The sequence below is a fragment of the Diospyros lotus genome, chromosome 6 (genome assembly GCF_014633365.1).
Source record: "Diospyros lotus cultivar Yz01 chromosome 6, ASM1463336v1, whole genome shotgun sequence".
Taxonomy (NCBI): domain Eukaryota; kingdom Viridiplantae; phylum Streptophyta; class Magnoliopsida; order Ericales; family Ebenaceae; genus Diospyros; species Diospyros lotus.
The window spans coordinates 22,405,315-22,427,393 of NC_068343.1; the positions used below are offsets into that span (position 1 = coordinate 22,405,315).

Genomic DNA, 22,079 nt, shown 5'->3' on the forward strand with positions numbered 1-22,079 from the left:
AAAAAGAATACAACATATTAAACTAACTTATTATCATTATTAGATTTATAATATAATTATATTTTAAAATAAATATTAATTTGATGTAATAATTTAAATTAATTTATTAGTTATCATAATTTTAAATTATTTTATTTTTATTAATTAAATAATTATTAATAAATTATTTTTATTTAATAATTAAATATTAAAAAAAAACCACCAGCGGGTACCAAATCCCTAATTTCTCCCATTGCAAAATCTCCCCCTCCCATTCTTCCAACCGTCTCCAGCCATCGCCTCCGCCGCCTCAACGCCGCCGCCGCCTCCTCAACGCCGCTGCCTGTACGCCCGCCGCCTCCAGCTCCATCGCCTACTGGTCGTCGCCTCCGCCGCCTCAACGCAGCCGCGGCCTCCAGCCTATTGCATCCGCCTCCTCAACGCCGCCGCCACCGCCTCCTCGATCGCTGCCTCTACGCTCGCCGTCTCCATCTCCCATCGTATATTGGTCGTCGCCTCCGCCGCCTCATTGCAGCCGCGGCCTCCAGCCCATTGCATCGCCTCCTCAACGCCGTCGCCGCCTCCTCAACGCCGCCACGGCCTCCTGCTCCATCGCTGTTGGCTAGGTCTCTCTATCTCAACAACTGATTTTATATTTTTTATATCCGATTTTTTTTATATGTTTTTCTTTCTTTTTCTGAATTTATGATTCACTACGACCGTGAATGCCTTGTTATTAAGCTGCACATGTAGACTCACAGAGTATACACTTCAGAGACGTGATGGACTTGCTTGTATCTCACTTTTTTTTTGTTTTTTTTTACTTATTTTCTGCACAATCATTAATGATTTTTGTATTAATTGTTTATTTTATTTTATTTCAGACATGATGGACTTGCTTGTATCTTTCTTGCAACATATTTTGATAATCCTTTCAATTATATGCAACAATGATTGTGTTTTTGTTTGAGGTTATAGAAATTGATTTTTGGTTCTTCTAAAGTTAGTTTCAATTTGAGCAAATGATATATACTCTAACTTTGATTTCGGAACAAATTAACTTAGTTTCAGTTGAGCAAATGTTATCGTGAGTTTGTAAATTGAGATTCGGTACATTACAAATTAACCTCACATTCTGCCGAATCCAATGATCAAGAGAACATTTTCTGTAATATTTCAGTTTTAATAGAGATAGAATTGTTTCTAGAACATTTATGAACATCAAGAAGTGAAAAAAAAAAAAAAAAACTTAGGAAGTGGCTGAAAATATTTGGAGTATTGAACCTAAAATGCATTTATGTGTGTGAATTATCTAGTTAGATATGGAAAGATCATATTTTTTTTTAAAAGTTCACACTGTTGGTCCCTTGACACACAATGGCCACTCAAGAGAGGGGGTGTGAATTGAGTGATAAAAACTTATTAAACCGAATTCTTCCCTTTCCAAACTCATGAGCTTTTCTTATACAAAGAAATACTTGTTATATATATATATTTTGTTTGGGAGTGATAGCAATATAAATACACAAACAACTTCAATATTAACACAAGATATGTAGTGGTTTGGTGTCTCCAACACCTATGTCCACTCTCTCAAGGTCAACCAGACACTTGAGGTTTCACTATAACCACACCTAGGTTTTCCAATAAGTTCACCTAGGAAACTTTTACACCACACCAAGGTTTTTTCCTTAGCTCACCCCAGAAACTATTACAATAATACATCTAGATTACTTAGGCTCTAGGAGGTCACTCACGATCCACAATTAATATAAATAAACAATCCTATGTCCAACAAACTTGGACTAATATGGATATGAATACAAGAACAAATATACAAGGCAAATGAACAGATATAATGATACAATTTTTACCACACTTGGAGAGAATATCTCCTTTGCCTTGGGCTCCAAAGATTTGACTTTAAGCTTGAGCCTAGGATTGCTTTTCTTGAGTGCTTGGGTGTGCTTTAGAATGATAGATCTTGATAGTGCATTAGCCATCTCTAGATTTCTCCTTCTCTTTTTATAGATTTGGCTTTCAACGACTCTGTAACGGTTAGAAAAATCTGACCGTTGGACTCAAGGAGTCAACTTTACTGAAACAGGAGTTGACTCTAGTTATACAAGAGTCGACTCTTTGAAATACACTAATGCAGCCAGGTTGACTTTGCATAACTTGCTCTCGACTGGGTCGACTCTAGCTTTGCAAGAGTCAACTTCAGCTTTAGGGGAGTCAACTTCATTGAACCAAGAGTTAACTTCTGAGGCCAATTTTACAGGAAATAAATCTTATACAAATAACAATTGTTTGAAGATATAATCCATAGCATATATACATTACAAGATATTAAAGTAAATGTCCACATTTTCTTTAATTTATATTTTACCCTCCATTTATTTTAATACATAAATGCAAATAAGAAAATACTCCCCATTTGGATTTAATAAAAATATATAAAAATCAAAATCAATAACAATAAGAAAATAAAATTTTGGATTTAGTACAAATTTAGGATTTAGCGATTTTATTACCTCCAAAATATATATCTTCAATTTCTTGAAAAATTCATTAAAAATCATTTTAACAACAATGAATGTTAGTTATCAAAATACCGGGAGATAGTTTTTCAAAAAGAAAACATTTTCTTACATGTCCTCTTATAATGTGCTAATCTTCCAGATTTAGAGAAATAGCATTTCTTGGTTTATTTTGATACACAAAATACTATAATACTTAAAATATGTTTTCCACCATAAGATACATAAAAAATCCATTAGGGGATTTAAATATACCAAAAATAGTTTTACTAAGATTATGTTTTGTTAAATATCAAAATACACAATAGGTTGATTGGAGCAATTTGGCTCAACACATACAAGTTTAAAGTCTAACTCTAATATGAGAAGCTGAATTTTGTTATGAGTAGTCAACTCTATAGTTGGGAATTCCAAGTACTTCTGCAGTTCATAGCTAAGGACTCTGCCAATCATTCTGTTATTTCACACACTGTTATTTCACAAGGGAAACAATTATATTAGTCAGGGAAATTAGAAGTATGGTCAGGATGTGGGGTTGTGATACAGGTGGATTATATAGTTAATATTAAAAACTGTTTTGTCTGTGGACATTTTGCTTTCTTCTACATTATATTTTATTTTTGTATTTTCCAATACTTCATTTCATGCATATAAAATAAACCAGATTTGGTAATATTTGATTTAGCTTGCCTAAAATAAGTGAAAAGGTTACATCTAGCATCAGCATCTCAGTTGTAGGGTTGCATATCTTATTCTTAGATTGGTGAGAAAGATTTCATGTCCTAAAAACTTCTAAGGTAAACAATCACTTAGGGCCCAAAAAATATAACTCTGTGGCAATTACTCCAGCAGTTGATGAAAACCGCCGCAAAATGTTTCCCAATGCTTGTATTTGCGGTGGTTTTGAAAACCGTCGCAAAATCATTTTGGGCGGTTAAAACCGCTGCAAAATGACAAAAAGCCACCGCAAAAGTGCGATTTTTTGTAGTGAATTTGTATTATCAATAGACACTTAAGCATAATAAGATTTATAATACACAAATAACATATATAAGTTTTTTCGAACCTCCTATCAACAAATCTTGAATTATTCTTTCTTTTGTGCGTGGTGAGGTATAATTCGGATTGTGTGGGTTGGTGACCAAATTTCATAGACTACAAATGGAAGATAAAATAAAAATGGTCATACATTTATAGTTATTTAGAAAGGTGATTAAGTGAAATGAAAATAAGAGAAAACGTCATGTACTTACCAGTTTGCTCTTGTGTTCAAACAGATATGGAGCCATGTATGTGCATAATGCCTCCAACTTCTAAATGTTTATTTTTCTTGGTCTTTTCGAACTTAGACTTAAACTTTGGGTTGTTCCAATATTCGTTTAATACTTAGAATACTTGAGGCGATAACCAACTTGATTGTTTTGTCAAATATTTTCTCACATGAAATAAAATATGAATCATATGTTATGATGTTGTCTTCTCAAGTTTTTTTCTTATTTAATATTCTCTTTCAAGCCCCTAAGAGCATCTCTTTTATAATGTTAGGATAACATAAAGTTTTTAAAAGTGTTAACAAAACATAAATAAATAAAATGAAATATACTAATAAAGTTTAGAAGATTGTATACATATTTAAAAGCATTCACATTATCTTAAATTCGTCAAACAACATATCTCTCATAGTGGGGTGTTTCTTTTTTCCAATTGGTATATGGCTTCTCAAACTTGAATTGAATTATTTGTGGGCCGAATAAACTAATATATCTCGAACTTAGGGTCAATTTTCAAATTTATCCAGTTTTGATCTTTGCTTCAATTTGGTTATCGAACTTTCACTTTTCTTTCAATTTTATCCTCGTCCTAGCAAGCATGTGCCTCACCTTACATGACGGCTGATGTGACGTGCTGACGTGTCTAATAATGAACATGTCAGCAAAATGGCGTCGTCTAACCAGCCATGGCCAAAGCTGTCACCAGTGGCCGCGTACATCGCCACCATTTGTGTCACCGATGAGCGTGGGTTGATGTCGGCGTTGCTGACTTGAGGCTAGAAATCGACCATACTCATGGGCTTTACTGTTTTCTCTGTCATGGGTTACAATCATGGTTTTTGTGACCGGCTAGCGGTGGGACTCGCACACTATAGACGGGGCTGCTTTCTCCTTGTGGGTTCACCATGGAGATGATGAAGACTGAAGGAAATCGATAGAGATGGCGTCGCCGGCAAACATGGGGTGACGTGGAAGTCGCAAATCCGACTGTGGCAGTGGGTGACATTTTGGTGATCGTGGCCATTGCGTCGTCGTGACCATGGCCATTGCATCGTCCTCTTGATTGGTTGAATTGTTCGACCTCTGGTCTTCTCCCCTCCTTCTTGTTCTGATCGACAGCCTCTGTGGCTGTCGTTAATGGGAGCAAGTTGATGGCTAGAGCCACCGGCAATAATGGTGAGGAAGACGGAGTGGCCAACAACGATTAGATAAAGAGAGGTAGAAAGAGGCGATTGGAGGTGACAAAGGAGGAAGATAGTGGCAGCAGCGCATGGATGAAGCAAACCCTAGGTGATTTTGGGGAAAAATGTGGGGTTGACCCATTATGTTGTTGGGTTGACCCACAGGGTCGGATCTGGACCAATTTGACTCGATCCATTTATAGATCCATAAGTGGATCTGGATCAGCAGATCCATGATAGGACCCAGAAACACTATTGTTTTGCTTACGTGTCCATTATCAGCACACCGCATTAGCTGCTACATAAGTTGGGACACACGCTGGTTGGATCGAGGATAAAATTGAAACAAAAGTGAAAGTTCAATGACCAAATTGAAACAAAGATCAAAACTGGATAAAATTGAAAATTGAACATAAAGTTCAGGATATATTAATCTATTCGGCCTTATTTGTGTAATGTCCTATTTGCACTAATTTTTACCAAACCTGTTGAAGTACACATTAATTGGTGAGAGTATATGTGAAAATGAGATTTCATTAGTTGGAGCTAAAAGTGATTAGTGAAAAATAAATATTTATGAGGAATCCAATGGTTGTATCATCCAATGATTCTGAGGTGCCGTTGTATGTGTGGATGATCTCATGAATTTTGATGGTAATGATGATGAAGGTTTAGATCCAACAATGTTAGGGTGTGGTGTGTGTGGGCTATGAGAGTCAAATCTATGATTGAAAAACAATTTATTAAAAATTAACAATCAGAAAGAGGTTACTAATATAATTTATCAAAACTTCTACAATTTGTTTGAAGGTGTGATTGAAAAATAATTTTAAATTTTTAAAGTTGGGGTGTTATCAAAATTTTATGAAATGTTAGAGAGTTAATTTTTGAATGAACAATCATCAAAGTGAGCTTCATTGATGATTATTCAAAAATTTCAAGTTATCAATGTAATTATTCAAAATTTTGATATTTGAATGGTTTGGAAAAATAATTTCATGGTAATTAATTTTGAGAATTATTTTCTAATGAAAGGTAGCAAAAATTGTGTTTAAAATAAATTCGGTTCATGATTGAGTATTGTCACGACTTGGCAATGACAATTGTGCAACCTTCTAATTCTGTATGAATGAGAAGGGAAGAAAGGGTTCTTAGGGAGAGATTCAGCAACAAGAGAGAGAGAGAGAGATTCCCGAAGGAGAGAGAGAAAGAAAGAGAGAATTGAAAGGAAATGAGATTCTTCTCTGATTTCATACCATGACAGGCGGGTACAGTGGATATATATACATCCTCTGGCCCCAGGTGCTGTCTCAGCAGATTACACCTCCTGTAACTAACTATTTTGTCTTTTCCTAGGCTCCCTTTACACGTAGGATATTCCCTAGGACACCCCTCAGCGGACAGCTGCCTTCAACCACTAGAACTACAGCTTCCAGTAAATAAAAACATAAAACATAACACAAATGCAAAATGATAAAACAGAAAATAGCCGGTGTCGCGCCATGGCCTATGTGCGCGACAAGTATTTGAGCACAGTACACAATAGTGGGACTTGAAGATCTATTTGATTTAATAAGTGTGATATTAAATTGGAATTAGGTAGAATGAAATACAGATGGAGAAAAAAAAAACTCTCTCAATACTAGGGTCTTCAAAAAATAAACTCAACACAAATAGAAGAACATTCTAGGATTTATCACAAATACAGAAAATGAATAAGATTGAAGAACTTGTTATCTATGAATGTGAAAGATGATTTTCACTTAGACTCTTGTTCTTTTTTAACTTGTTTCTTGGTCTATTTTTCTTTTTCTCATCTTTTTTGTGCAATTGATGTGGATATATATACATATATATAAGCCTTCATTTGAATTTGAATTTGTAAGACCTTAGCATCTGAAAACAGTAACAGCTATATCCCCTTTTGCAACGATAAATCAGTCAGACAATAAATCAAAAGAAATGATATGCTCATTTTGGTATTAAGTAAAATTTGTAGGTTCTTTGAAGCATTAATTGCAGGTTTAGAGACTTTTACAGACCTCTATGTCAGCATTTATGGTGGTCAAATGACTTTATTTTTCTAATTTTAGGATTCGCGATTCGTGTTACTCAAGTAATAGATGGGTGTTACTCGAGTAATGTCATGTTTAACATTTGAATTTTAAGCTTTTGTAGACAAGTGCTATCATTGTTTTAATAGAAAGTTTCAGCAAGTGCCTAGCCAAGGGTTTGGCAGACCTAATGGTGGGAATAATGGTGGAAATCAGTTAGATTACAGAGCTTATATGGCCTCCTCTAGTGATTCTAATGGAGCCCCTACATGAGTGAGATAGGTTCTATACAAGGTTCTCACTATGACAGCTTTTCCAAACCCGTATCTTTTGATAATTTTGCTGCTCAGTCTTCTCTTTCAGATCCATCTTGGTTTGTTGGCTAGGCACTTTGGTCGTTGGTTTCTCGATCAAACTCTCTGACGTCGAAGGGTAACCAATCACATTTCTTCAAACTTAAACAAGTTATCCTTGCATACTCCTTATAATGGTGGAGATAAAGTGGCCATAGGCAATGGTAAGAAACTGCCTATTACTCATATAGGTACTGGTTATTTACACACACAACTTAAACCTACTTCAATTCTTTCATTACCTAATGTTCTTCATATTCTAAGTATGAAGAAAAATTTAGTCAGTGTTTCACAACTTACTCGTGATCACAATGTTGTGGCTGAGATTCATTCGGATGCTTGTTTGATTAAGGACAAGGTTTCCGGGCTGGTGCTACATCGGGGACACCTTAAGAATGTGCTATATCGGCTGGTTCCAACATCTTGTCTCGCTGTCAACAGCACCTCTGCCCGATCCCTATAGCCTTCACTTGTTAATTCTACTTTTCCTTCTTTGAATACATGTAAAAGACACAATTCATGAAATAGACAAAACTCATTTTGTCATGAGCTGTCAAGTTTTGTAAATGTTGCTCAAAACACTAATGTTTGCTAGCAGTGGCATGCTAGATTGGGACATCCATCATTTAATGTACTGAAATCTGTGTTGAATAAAATTGATATCTCTTGTTCTCTTTCAGATTTATCTTTTTGTGATTCTTGTAAGATTGGCAAAATGAGCCAACTTCCTTTTACTAGTTGTGAAATTATTGCTACTAAGCATTTGGAATTGGTCTATTCAGACCTATGGGGACCTGCTCCTATTATGTCTATTAAGGGTTTAGATACTCCATAATTTTTGTGGATGCATGCACTAGGTACACTTGGATTTATTCCTTAAAACTTAAGTCTGATGCCATGTCAATCTTTATTATCTTTCACAAGTTTGTTGAACTTCAATATCAAACTAAACTTAGACCCTTACAAATTGATAATGGGGGGCAGTTTAAAGCCTTCTTACCTTACCTTCTTGCTAATGGCATTTAGCTTCGGTTTACCTACCCACACACCCATCAACAAAATGGTGTAGCTGAGAGAAAGCATAGACATATAGCTAAAATAGGCCTAACCTTGTTAGCTCATGCCCAAATGCCTTTAAAATTTTGGGTAGAAGCTTTTCAAACAGATGTTCATATAATAAATTTGCTACCTGCTTCATCTATCAAGTTTAACACTCCCTTTGAATTGCTCTATTAAAAGTCACCTAACTATCTTTTGTTGCAACCTTTTGGTTGTGCTTGTTTTCCCTATCTTCGTCCCTATAACAAGCACAAATTTGATTTCCATTTTATTAAGTGTATTTTTCTTGGGTATAGTCACACTCAAGTTGACTATAAGTGCTTGCATCCATCAGGGGAGATTGTATGTGTCTAGACATGTGCAATTCAATCCTAGTGAATTTTCTTTTCCTGCTTGGTTTTCCACTTCATCTTCTTCTCTACCTAAATCAGTGCCATCTTCATCAGCTTTCAATGTGTATTCCACTGCATTTCTTCAACTTGTTTCTTCTTCTCCTACTCCTTTATTGTGTCCTCAAGTAGCATAGTCTCCGTCTCTTCGTTTTGTTTAGTCTTATCTCCACTAGTTTTCATGACACTTCAGCTCAGTCTACAAATGCTTCACCTGAATTACAACCTCTGGTCACCCAGTCACCAACACCTAAAACCTCTCTACCTAAGTTCAAGATTGTTCTAGCCCCTTCAGTTCATCCTATGCTTACAAGATCAAAGTCCAAACAACTTGTAGCCTTTTCTTTTTATGCCTTAGTGAGTTCTCTTGAACCTAGTTTATTTTGTGAGGCTCTTTTAGGCTCAGAATGGGTTAAGGCCATGGAAGAAGAGTACACAACCTTGCAAAGGAATAATACTCGGGACTTGGTTCCTTTTTCAAAGGATATGAATTTAATTGGCTTCAAATGGGTTTTTCGGGTAAAATATAATGTTGATGGGTCTGTTCTTAAGTGTAAGGCTAGGTTGGTGGCCAAGGGTTCCGGAGGTGGATTATGTTAAAACCTTTAGCCCAGTTGTCAAGGCTCTAAGTATTAGAGTTCTATTCTCTTTAGCAGTCACTTTTGGTTGGGACATACAACAAGTTGATGTTAATAACGCTTTTCTTAATGGAGACTTGACTGAGACTCTTTTTATGGCTCAACCTGAAGGGTTTGTTGATTCTCGGTCTCCTACTCGTGTGTTGATTGAAGAAATCACTTTATGGGCTCAAACAAGCCCCTCGAGCTTGTTATACAAAGCTGAGGGCTGCATTGCAGAGTTGGGGTTTTGTTAGAGCTATATCTGATGCTTCTTTGTTTATCAAGAGGACAACCCGTTATGTACTCTTTGTTTTAGTGTATGTTGATGATATACTCATTACTGGGTTGGATTCAATAGCCCTTAAGTCTTGCATTCATTATCTGGACACACATTTTGCTCTTAAGACCCTAGGTTTTGTGAATTACTTTCTAGGGTTTGAGGCTTATAGGGATGGCAGTGGTATTTACCTAACTCAGTCCAAGTATGTTGTTGACTTGTTGAAAAAGGTTGCTATGCAAGATTGCAAGTCTTGTGATACTTCTATGGCTGCTGGGGTTTTATTGATTGATGAAGGGGACCTTTTTTCTAATCCTTCCTTGTATAGAACTCTTATTGGCTCATTACAATACCTAACCTACACTCGCCTAGACATAGCAGTGAACAAGTTGAGCCAATTTTTGTCTAACCCAAAATCTCAACATTGGTTAGTTTGTAAGAGGCTGCTTCGGTACCTTAAAGGAACTATTGGCATGGGTTTGGTTTTCTCTCCCTCACCGGATGACTTGTCTTTAGTGGTTTATACAGATGCAAACCATGTTGGCTGTAAGGTTATTAGAAGATCTACTAGTGATTTTTGTGTGTGTATCTTGTAGTGTTGTAAAGCGCGCTAGGCGCTAGTCGGGCGCCAAGCTGGGGCCTAGCGCCTAGGGCGCCTAGGCGGGGCTTAGAAAAATTGTTGTTTTTTTTATTTTTTTGAATTTTTTGATGTAATGTCATATTATTTTCAAGTAAATCAAAGTAGAAAATCAACAATAATGCAATAACATATATATAATCTATAACTATTAGTAATATATGTATATATATAGCAATAACATATATATAATCTATAACTGTTACTGTTAGTAATATATACATAGCAATAGCATATTATATTATATATATACTATATAGCAATACATATAGGCATATAGCAATAGCAGTAATATTGTAATAATATATATTATATATATTATATACTATATAGTATATAGCAAATAGAATTTCTATTTGTAAATCGGGAAGAACAGTGAATCGAGTGCAAGATGGCTACTGCAAATCAGGAAGCACAACGAGAGAGAGAGAGAGATATTGGTGGTCGGAGGAAGAACAGCTTCAGCGAGCGAGAGAAACGACTGGTCCAGGCCAAGGGAAATCGAAAAATCGCAGCCAAGAGAGACGATGGTCGGCGGCGGAGGCGTCAACGGCGATGAGGATGAGCTTTCGAAGAGAGAGGCGGTCGCGGTTGGGGGAGAGCAATCGGGGCAGACGAGGAGAGGCCGCTCTGTTTTGTCTCCTCTCTTTAAAACCCTACAAATTTAGAAGTAGGCCGCCTGGGACGCCTAGGGGCCACCGACGGCCGGTTAGGCGGACCGGCGCCTAGGGGTGCCGACTAGGCCAAAATCGGGGCAGCCAGCGTTCGCCTAACGCCTCGGCGGCGCCTAGGTGGCCGCCTAGGCCGATTTTTCGAACACTGGTATCTTGGAGGAATCTCATTGTATGGGGGTCCAAGAAACAATCTGTTGTTACTAGATCTGTTGGAGAGACTGAGTATCGAGCGATTACCCTAGGTGTGATAGAGTTGATGTGGTTGAAATCTTTGTTTTTATAATTGGGGTATCCATGTGTTACTACTCCAATAGTGTGGAGTGATAATCTAGTTATCAAGAGCATGGTTGAGAATCCGGTCTTCCATTCTTGAACCAAACATGTTGAAATTGATGTACATTTTGTTCTCATTTTGTTCGTGAGAAGGTGGAATGTGGTGAGGTAGAAATCAAATATGTTCCAACATCTGATCAGGTGGCTGACATTCTTACTAAAGGGCTGCCTAGATGTCAAGTCTCTGGATTGAGACTTGAATTTCCGATGTTTAAGAGATAAAGAGAAAGGGAAAAGGGAGGGAAAGAGAGATAGAATTTGGAGGGAGAATTAAGAGAAAGAAATGAGAGGGAAAGAATTCAATGTTATTATCATGAATGAATCCCCATCCTCATGCATATAAGCCTTTTATATGCCAGGCATAGGCGGTTACAGCCTACACATGAGGTATGACAGTCCTCACCCCACAACAGATCAGTGAGTTACACGGCTACTTACAAGAATTTTAAAAAAATTACAAAAGAGACCCTTGGGTTGTGACACTAGAGACCGATTTCTGTTTTTGTGTAGAAAGCTTGGTAAAAGATTGTCACCTGTGTGTGCTGGTTCTAAAGTTGCTGCAGGGCTACCCAAGATCAAGTGCTCATCATCTACGGATTCTGATTTGAGGGGGAGTGTGGAAGCATCTAATGTTTTACAATAATAGAGTTGTTGCTGTTACGCTTTGTTTTTGATTGTGTAGTAGTTTGTTGATTAATTGTAATTGATAAGTTTGGGTGTGAGGTGGTGCCTCTTTTGTTGTGCGATGAGCTGCATATATAAGCAGCTCACAGCCTCTCTTTTGTAAGTAAAGTTTCATTCTATCATTTCAGTAAATTTTTGTCATGCCTTGGTGGTGACAATGAAGCAACCTTCTAATTCGGAACGACTGAGAAGGGTAGAAGGGGGTTCTTAGGGAGAGACTCAGCAACGAGAAAGAGAAATTTAAGAAGGGAAGAGAGAGAGATAGAGAGATAGAGAACCAAAAGGGAGAATGATATTCTTCTCTGATTTTTCATATCCATCTCAGGCGGGTACTAGGGGATTTATAAACATCCTCTGGCCCCAGGTGCTGCCTCAGCAGATTACACCTCTCATAACTAACTATTTTGTCTTTTCCTAGGCTCCCTTTACACGTAGGATATTCCCTTAGGACACCCCACAGTGTACAGCTGCCCTCACCCAACTAGTACGACAGCTTTAATTAAATGAAAACATAAAAGCAGTAAATGAAAACATAAAAGCATAACAGAAAACACAAGAACGTTAAACAGAAAATAGCCGGTGTCACGCCATGGCCTTTGTGCGTGACAATTTTGTGTGCGAGATTTATTCTCTCTCGTGTTTTTGTTCTTCTTCTTCTTGTGCCCTAGGGCTTCCATTACAACTATAGAAATGATGCATCATTATCTTGGGTAATCAACTGGAATACAAGAACCACCATTACTGCTGTGTTCTAATTATTTATTTTTCACATCTGTTGGGTGCTTTCTTTTTGAAGAAATGGTAAACCATGAACTGTTTAAATCTTATTACAAAACTTCATCAAACTTTGTGAATCAAACATTAGTTGGAGCTTTAGGATACTGTTTATAGAAACTTAAGCAGTCTTTGGATCATTATGTGGAAGTGCGACATACCATGGACCAAAGCACAAACACTTTTGAGAAATTGCAATTGTCCGACATGGGCATTCCTAGATGTGTAGTGCACAACAACTTTGTCTATATTGGAAAAGTAAATTTCCCTACTTTGACCAAAGTGGACAATACCTTTTCTTTTTACATAAATTGGAAATTATCACATGGCAGCTGGTATTCAAGCAACTAATTGACATATCCCATATAAGAGGAGAAAAATTGTAGATCGAAATATATGTTAAGAAAAATCAACGAATTAGGCTTTAGTTTCCTCATCAATGATGTTCTTTCAGTGAAAAGTTATGGGTGTGAAGGAAAATTGATGGATGCTAGAACTGTATATAACTGAGCATGTAATGCATGTTGCTATGTGAATCAAGGTAATTAAAATCGGGATTTTTAGTGGGATCGAAAAAGGGTCTATAAAATCGGATCGTAAAATCGAATCGTAAAATTGTAAGATTTTAGAGATAATTAAAAATACCCTTTAATTTTTGTAAATATATATTTACAATAATATAATTTGATAGAAAATAAATTAATATCATTTAATAACCTGATTATTCCTTATTATAGCACAAAAGATGATGTTTCCAAAACATAACTCAAAAACTAGTAGGTTGGTATAGGCAATTTAGAGGCAAAACATAGGCAATTTAAAGGTAAAATATAGCTTAAAATTTTTTAGAGGATGCTTCCAATGTCTTCCATTATATTTAAGTTACAATTTTTACTTGATTTAATATTGATTAAATCAAGTAAAAACTCGATTCAAGGTTGGGTGGTCCATTAATTAATTACCTGTTTGTCTTGATTTACTTATACAATTAATGTTAAATCGAGTTTCAATTCAGAGGCAAAATATAGCAATTTGTTGCATAAGTTTCAATGTCAGATGCTATGTGACATTCAGACGTTGGAAACATCCTCTAAATTGCAATTTAAATCAATGGAGGTCTCTAAATCGTAAAATCGTTTGGGGGTCTTTGAATCGTAAAATCGTAAAATCATACACGTAAAATTGAGATTTTATAGGATTTTACCTCAAATTAGATTTTACATGGGATTTGAATCATTTGGGGGTTTTCAAAGCGTAAAATTGTAAAATCGTATACATAAAATCGAGATTTTAACAGCAATGATGTGAATCTCTATTTCTTATTGTGTTTGTCTCATCTAGGTGATGTTGCTACCTAGAATAGTTCTGACTGATGGACATTGTTGATATCTAATAGAGCATGTTGGCAGCAGCCTCTGAAGGCATAGAAGAGGTGTCCTAAAACTGGGTCTAAGTCCTCAGCATTGATTTGTGATGTTCTGGATGAAGGATCCCCGCCCCCCGCCCCCCGCCCCCCTGCGGAGCTTTGTTAGACTAAGTTTCGTTGTTTCATGCATTAGGGTTTTTTTTGTCATTCTACATGTCTTCTAGGTCTTTTCGTAATACTAATTATCTGTGTAGTTTTACTTATGTCCCTTCTGTAGTTTTATTATTAGTAACTTCCGTTTTTGTTTACTTCTCGGAATGGGAATAGGATTTCCCTAATCCAAGTAGGAATAGCATTGCTAGAGCTCTATAAGTACTTCTATAATCTCTTTTTAGTAGTGAATGGAGTGATTATCTACAGTTTTCTCCAAGCATGTTATGTTTTCTTTGAATTGTGTGATGCAATTCTAACCCCATGTGTGATGCGTAGGGAATCCTAGGTGTGATACCTACAAGCTCTTTCTCCTTCTCTTCCCTAATCTTCAGTTTCATATTATTATTTTCATGACCTTGCCTCCACACCTACTTTCAGCCCTTGAAATTCATCTTTCCAGCCTTCTTTTGTCCCTGAATTCCTCAAACCTATTACATATCTCAACTCTAGCTTTTTTCTACAATTTTGCCTAGCCTTCTAACCCTAAATAAGCCCCCAATTGGTAGGTATTCTCGTAATACCTGATCTCTACATCAATCTTAGCAATTTGTTTACAAGTTATCTAAGAATTCATTGCATATATGAACCCTGCCCCGAGTATTCCTCAACAAGAAAAATTTCTGGTAGTACTCGAGTATTCTATGCAACAACTTGCAACTCTGGTTTGCATAAACCTTGGCAATCAGAAGAAATGAAAACATTCCCTGTTTGGCGGGCATCACCTCTCTTAAGGGAAATGGAATTCTGTCTAAGTAGGAGTAAAAATATTGCATGCATGAACTATCGTTAACTCAACTGATATTTGTTTTCCTTTCTCAATGTCTGCAGCTGAAGCTTGCATTAAATTGAAGCTAAAAGCAATAACAAATTGTTCGTGGACACATTCTGCTTCCACTTGAAGAACTTTGAAATCCTTGCCTCTCATTATAGCAAAGGCATGCCAGTCAGATCTAAGACGGAGTTCTCTTCGGAGATGAAGGGAGGAAATTTAAATAGATTTAGGGCGAGGTTCTATTCTTTTACTTTGGTTGGTCTTATGGTTACCACCATTTTCCTCTGGTCATGGGAGAAGAACCCACTATCAGCACTATCTGCAGAAGATCAGCTTGTATGGCCTTCTCCAGGTTAGTAAACTACTCATTCATGTTTATATGTGCATCCATCTACCTGAGTATATTTCTTTTCTGGCTTCTTATTTTAGTTCTTCAGGAGTTAGCTTATTGAGATAACACTACTGTAGCTATTTGAAAATATGACAACTCATACCATTGTAATGGCTTTTATTTACCAAAGCATAAAAGTATTTGTAATATAGCCATTTCCTTTATGGTTTGAATCATGGTTGTCAACTTCAATCTTATCAAAGCTGTAAGATGAGGAAGATTTTTCATATCAAAGAAAAAAAGAAGAAGAAAGGAAGGAAAATGAAAAGATATATATATATTTTTTCCAATCTCCAATCTTCATGACAAAATCCTCTGTTGATTGTTTCTGTTCAAGTCTGACAAAAACTTGTAGATGATTAGATTTTTGACGTACATACCAGGATTAGTTAGACCTATGCTCAGGGGACTATAGTTTCAACAATTCACATAATACCTATTTTTATATAAACTGGTAGATAAGCTGATAGCAAGTCTGCGGTTGAAGCTGGATGTCAACTGAACTTGCTCAAAGCTGAAAATTGCAAAGTTCTGATTTCCATTAGAAATGATCAATCTGATAAAATAGAAGGCTCAAGTTGCAAATGGTTTTCCTGCTCCTAGGCCAAGCTCTTCTAGAGCTATTGATCCTCTAGCTGCAGTAGTGTTATATATATATACATATATATGTATATGATCACAAATTACCTCATTCCATACATTGGGTCTTGCTGTGGGAAGAAAAGAAAATTTATGGATCATCTTAAGCCCCAAGAAAAAGAGGAAAGGGAAATGATATTATTGAATGAAACACTTTGTTGACTGTGGATACAATGAAGATCTCAACTTCTGTACCCTTAGGAAAATCTCCCTCAATTCTTCATCACTGAACATTTTGTAGTTCTTGCTTGGTTGCAAAACTAGTTAATCAAGTTGGAAAGTGGTTTATCCCTATTAAATTTGTTGAAACATAATTAGAACTCGTTGCAAGGACAGTCTGTTGGACCTTGACCAGATCATGTTTAGATCCTAACCTTTCTATGTATTAGTACAGCACTAGTTGTTCTCCTTTAGATGAAGGGACGAGTGAAGAAGCAAAGGACATTGCTGTTGGGAATAACGAGCAAATGGAGAGTCTTATCAATTCTTTTATCCCCACACCCACCTATGAGAGAAGATTAAGGCAACTGTGAGTCCGTATATGGATATAGAGAAATCTTTGTAGCTGCATCCAAAGCTGGACTGGGAAGGATTTGTTATTAACAATAATAGTTGACATATATCTAGGAAACACAACATACTCCTCATTCTATTAATAACTGGAGAACTTTCCTCGTTTTCTTTAACCTCCTTCAGATTTAATGTATTAAACTTTTGGAGTGAATTACATTTTACCATCCTTGAGATTCCCCTAATTACAGAAAGTACCCCTCTGATTTGGAAATGACAGAGACCACCCTTACTGTTAAAAATCAGGTAAATTGACCATTTTCCCTTCTTTTCTCTCTCCTCTCACTTTCTCTCTCATCTCTCTATTTCCATTTTTCAAAATATATTTTCTAATTAAAAAAATATAATTTATTACAAAAATATATTTTCTAAACTTCAAATATAAATAAATATATATTTTCAAAATATATTTTTAATTTATAATTATTTTTAATTAAATAAAAAATAAAAAAATATGAACTCTATTGTTGGGGTGTTATAACCCAAAGACATAATAATAATTAAATCAGTGTTCTAAAAATCGGCCTAGGCGGCCGTTGGCCGCCCCGAAATTGCCCTAGTCGGGCCTCCTAGGCGCCGGCCCGAGTAATCGGCCGGCTTGGGTGCCTAGGCGGCCCAGGCGGCGCCTAGTCGGCCTGCGCGCCTTGGCGCCCAACTCGTTGGCTCAGCCATTTTTAGGGTTTTTTTTGCTAAATCATTAAATCGAACCTCTCAACATCTCCCTATTTCTCTCTTCTCACCTGAACGCTGTCGCCGCCTCAACGCTGTCGCCTTAACACCGCCAAGCTTCATCGGCCCGCCAGTAGCTCACCGCTGTCGCTGCGTCCAGCTCGATCCTCGCCGCTAAGCTTCATCGTCACCGCCTCTTATCTGTCGCGTCCTCGTCGTCCTCAGCGTCATCGTCGCCGCCCCCGTCCTCGCCGTCGAGCTCCATCTCCGCTGCGGCAAGCTCCATCTGTCGTAACCTCTCTCTCTCTCTCCCGTCTCCCCGTCTCTCTGTGTGGTTATTGGGGCATTTGCTCCGTTTTTGTTTTTTGTTTTTATTTTATTTTATTTTTCTTTTCTATTTAATATTTATATATAATAATAGATTTATATTTAGTTTTATTATTAATTATATATATTCTATAATATTTCCAAAAAATCCACTTAGCTGTTTGCTTATAGTATTGATTGTATGACTAATTAAAATGTTATTTATTAATTACAATAATTTATTTCTCATGCTTAATTCTATATATTATTGGTTTATGTTGCATTATTAATATTTTTCAACTTTGATTTAGTTAAAAATAACATCAAATTATATCACAAAGTTTAAAAAATAAAAAAAATAGCAGTTTTCTTAAGCGCCGCCTAGGCGCTAGGCCCCAGCCTGGCGCCCGACTAGCGCCTAGCGCCTTTTAGAACACTGAATGAAATAATAAATGAATTTCTTTTTAGTTGTATATTTGTAGTGGTTTGTACCTAAAAGACAACTGCCTTTAGTTGTACTTGATTTGAATATTTGGCAGCCCTATTGGCGCCAAATCTTAGCTACCCGAATCAGTATATAAGGCTAATGCAGTCTACTTCAAGACATAGAAGAATATTATTGAATGAAATCTGATTTCAATCTCTTAATTTCCCGCTCTTTCTCTTGGTTCTTCCTAACGTCTCTTACTTTTTATGTTTTTCTCGAATTCCTTCCCATTTCTTCTGATCTATCTCCCCAAATTCTTTCCATTTATCTCTTAAACCCTAGGTTGGGCCCTAGGTACTTGACATGGGGTTGAAGAGCAATGCTAGTGATGGGGTTGCAGAGACCCAATCTCTATAACCCATTTGCTAGGGTTTAACAAAGGGAGACAACAAGAGGAGGTGTGGGGGGCTTGGGTACTATGTTTGAACCCTTTGTTGAACCAGAGGGAGGGAGAGAAAGAAGATATATGTAAATATGTGTGTGTGTGTGTGTAGGAGGGGGGGGGGGGGGGGGGGGAGAGGGAGAAATAGAAAGAGATATAGATGACCTGCATTTGTTCTCCGTGTTTGCCACTGTTAGCCCTCTCTCTTCCCACCTTTCCTTCCCTTGTTGAACGGTGAAACCCCATGGTTCAACAATGGTTGAACTTTGGCCATTGTCGAACCTTTGATGGGATGTCCACATCTTGTTCAATGATGGCTGATTTGGCCATCATCAAACCACAAGAGAGAGGGAGTATTTTGGGTATTTAGAAAAATTTAATGGCAGTAAGTTAATGACGAGGATTGAAACATGGTTTGCACAATAAGGGTAGTTGCTATAATTTCTCTTTCCTTAGGGGCACTTTCTGTATTTTGGCCAAACCTCAAGGGTATTGACCCTAAACTCTTATGTATGGCAATACTAGAGTTCCTTGAATCATATTGAGCTAAGAAGTACGGTTTAGGACATGGAACATTGGCATGACACAACATGGACACTTTAGCATGACAATTTATAAAATTAAGGGTTAATTACCAAGAAGACCTACCTTTTACCATATTTTCAATTATGTACCGAACTTTTAATCTTTTCAAGACTAGGACCATATTTTCAATTTGTTTAAATTTTTACCACCATGTGTCTACCATTAAAACAGTCCCCGTGTCCTCACTTAAATGGCATGGCTTTAGTTTTTACCATCTCGAGTTCTGTGTATATTCACTTTGCAAAAGGTACCAAAACAATGACTTGTTTCAACAATATGATAAATATAAAAGTTTATTAGAAGAATGATTTGAGAATTTTTTTGGATGTGTTAGAAAGTGACAAAATGTAGAGGGGAGATGTAAAATAGAAAGAGAAATTGGGCATTATTTATTCATTGATTATTACAAGTAGTAGCCTTTTATAAATGTTATTGTCAAATTTCATCTCTTTTTTTTTTTTGCTTCATCCTATCATTGCTATCTAGGATTTGTAAGCTCTGTTCCAAAACTGTTCTTTATCAAGTAGAATTTTGACTTCAAGTTTGTAGTATTCATTTTGTTATATTGAATTTTTTTCTTGATGTGTAATGAAGAAAAAAAAGGGAAATTACATAAACATATCTAAGATTTGCTGTCATTTGCACTTTGCATTCAACTTCATGTTAATCTTATAGAAACATACCTGGACCGTTTTTAACTTAACAAAAACTTACCTAAGATCTAAATATTTCTAGAGAAAAATTTCACAAAAATAGTCAAATACATTTTTTAAGGGTAGATAAAAGTGTTGGTGAAGTTGCAAGGACAAAAATATTTGAGGGGTTTTAGGTATTTAAAACTATCCCTTGTAGCTGACTTTTTTGGAAGAAAATCCCTCAAATGATTTTTTAAGACTTGCAACTTTATCAACTCTCTCATTAACTATTTGGGAAGTGTATTGACTATTTTTGTGGAATTTTCCTTCATGAATATATAGATCTTAGGTAGGTTTTTTAAGGTTAAAAATAGTTCAAGTATGTTTCTGTGAAGTTAACATGAAGTTTAATTAAAAGTGTATATTCAACAAACCTTAGGTAGGTTTCTATAATTATCCCAGGGAAAAAAATTAACCATGTTTCACTAATTACCTTCCAAACAATGAAATATTGTAGCATTTGTTTACAAATTATACTGTTGTAGTTATCTTTGTGAATTTTTTTAGTTGTGATCTTATTTATATTTAAAATATAGGTACTTCTTGTTCATACAATTTTTTTATCACAGGTTGAATTTACTTCCAAATTATTTAATTGTAATATTTATGTAGAAAGATCTATATGCCTCAGAAGAGGATTCATCAACAAATAACGCAGAAGAGGATTGACCAAAAGATGAATCCTTTTTCAATAACAAAATAGGAAAATGAATAGCGTTCCTTAAGAAGAGGAGAGGTTTCTTCTCATCTCTCTCTCCTAATGCTCCATATCACACAGCAGATTGATATCCCATACACTTCCCATACTTTGCCTAAGCTCTGTGTCCAGGAGAGTAACCTTAAACATTAACTGAGTAACCTTAAACAACAAAAAAATAAGACACCATATCTATCTTGCCAAATGATGGTACAAGAGAAGAAGATTCACTATGTCCTGCTTGCACATGTAGTGTAGCATCTATAAGCTGGAAGCCTGGAGCATATTTCTTCCATAGATTTTCAATATCGAGGATGAAACTGAGGGAAGCTGTCTACATAAAAATGGCCACCCTGGGTGGCAGTCTTGTTTCCCATCTGCCATCCAAGGGAAACCAATTTCTCCATTATCGTTGAGAACAACTAAAAAAGACCGATGGTGAAGGTCCCTCTCTTTGTCAGGTGGTATCTTCAACCATCCTCCCCTTTGTAGTAATTACCTAGCCCTGGAGCATCCCAGAAAAAGTAGTCATAGAATCAATTTCCGAGTTTTGTTGATTATGCTTAAACTGAGGAGACCACACTGGAGCTATTTTATCATTGGCCTGCACAAAAAGGTTGGGGAACACTTCTTTTCTAAGGGTTATATGAATGCTCTAACTATTTTAGTCAAAATTTGACTTTAGAGCCACTTTTCCTTGAAATATTCTGGATGACGTTTTCGTACTAAGACAATAACTTTCCCGTCTCACAGTGAATGGGGATAGTGCAAAGTTCTAGTGCACCAGTGAGCCTTGCCAACTACACCCAAATTTAACAACCACCAGGATTGTCCACTTTCTATGAGGTTTGATTATACATTTTGACAACCACTTTTCAGGTAATGGTCTATTGAACATACCAAGTCCACAACCAACACCCCCCCCCCCCCCCCCCCCCAAAAAAAAAAAAAAAAATATATATATATATATATATAAAGGAGAAAACTGCTCAACAAAGTTTTACAAATCTTGCTCTAAATGATGTTTGAATTCATGTCCTATACCCTCTCATAGTAAGTCTCTCTATAGCTGATTGGAAATGTAGGGACTGCGAAGAGGACAAAGTATAATTGGGAATGGTAGCCAAAATACTTGTGATAAGCATTAGCCTACCCTACCTACCTTAGACTAGAATTGTCTTTTACATGAGGGGTAAGCTTTCTCTCTAACTTTTTGACAACCTCATCCCAAATAGCTTTGGACTTAAAACAGGCACCTAGAGGGGGCCCTAGATATCTAAAGGGATAGAGAATCAATTACATTGTTTTTACTTCATAATTATTTCTAATTACTTTTGAACTTATAATGTGATTCTAATTTTATTTACCATTAAAAATGCAAAATTCTGCAATGGAATCGAGTGCCCCTAAGCATCCATAAAGTTTACAATAAAAAGAATTCAAAATAATTGGATATGTTTGGATGGTGTGCAACATGTTCTT

The 22,079-nt window shown here is 36.4% G+C and overlaps 1 protein-coding gene across 2 annotated transcripts in view; it reads left to right on the top strand.

Annotated features, from left to right (window-relative positions):
* The first annotated feature begins 219 nt into the window (after positions 1-219).
* The window catches only part of LOC127803759 (protein trichome birefringence-like 14), a 60,725-nt gene continuing 38,865 nt past the window's right edge, over positions 220-22,079 (top strand). For both annotated transcript variants that reach the window (XM_052340222.1, XM_052340223.1), the window contains exons 1-2: positions 220-605; positions 15,233-15,528. In XM_052340222.1, coding sequence (XP_052196182.1) covers positions 15,342-15,528 — 187 coding nt within the window. In that variant the 5' untranslated portion in view covers positions 220-605; positions 15,233-15,341. The remainder of the gene's footprint in view (positions 606-15,232; positions 15,529-22,079) is intronic.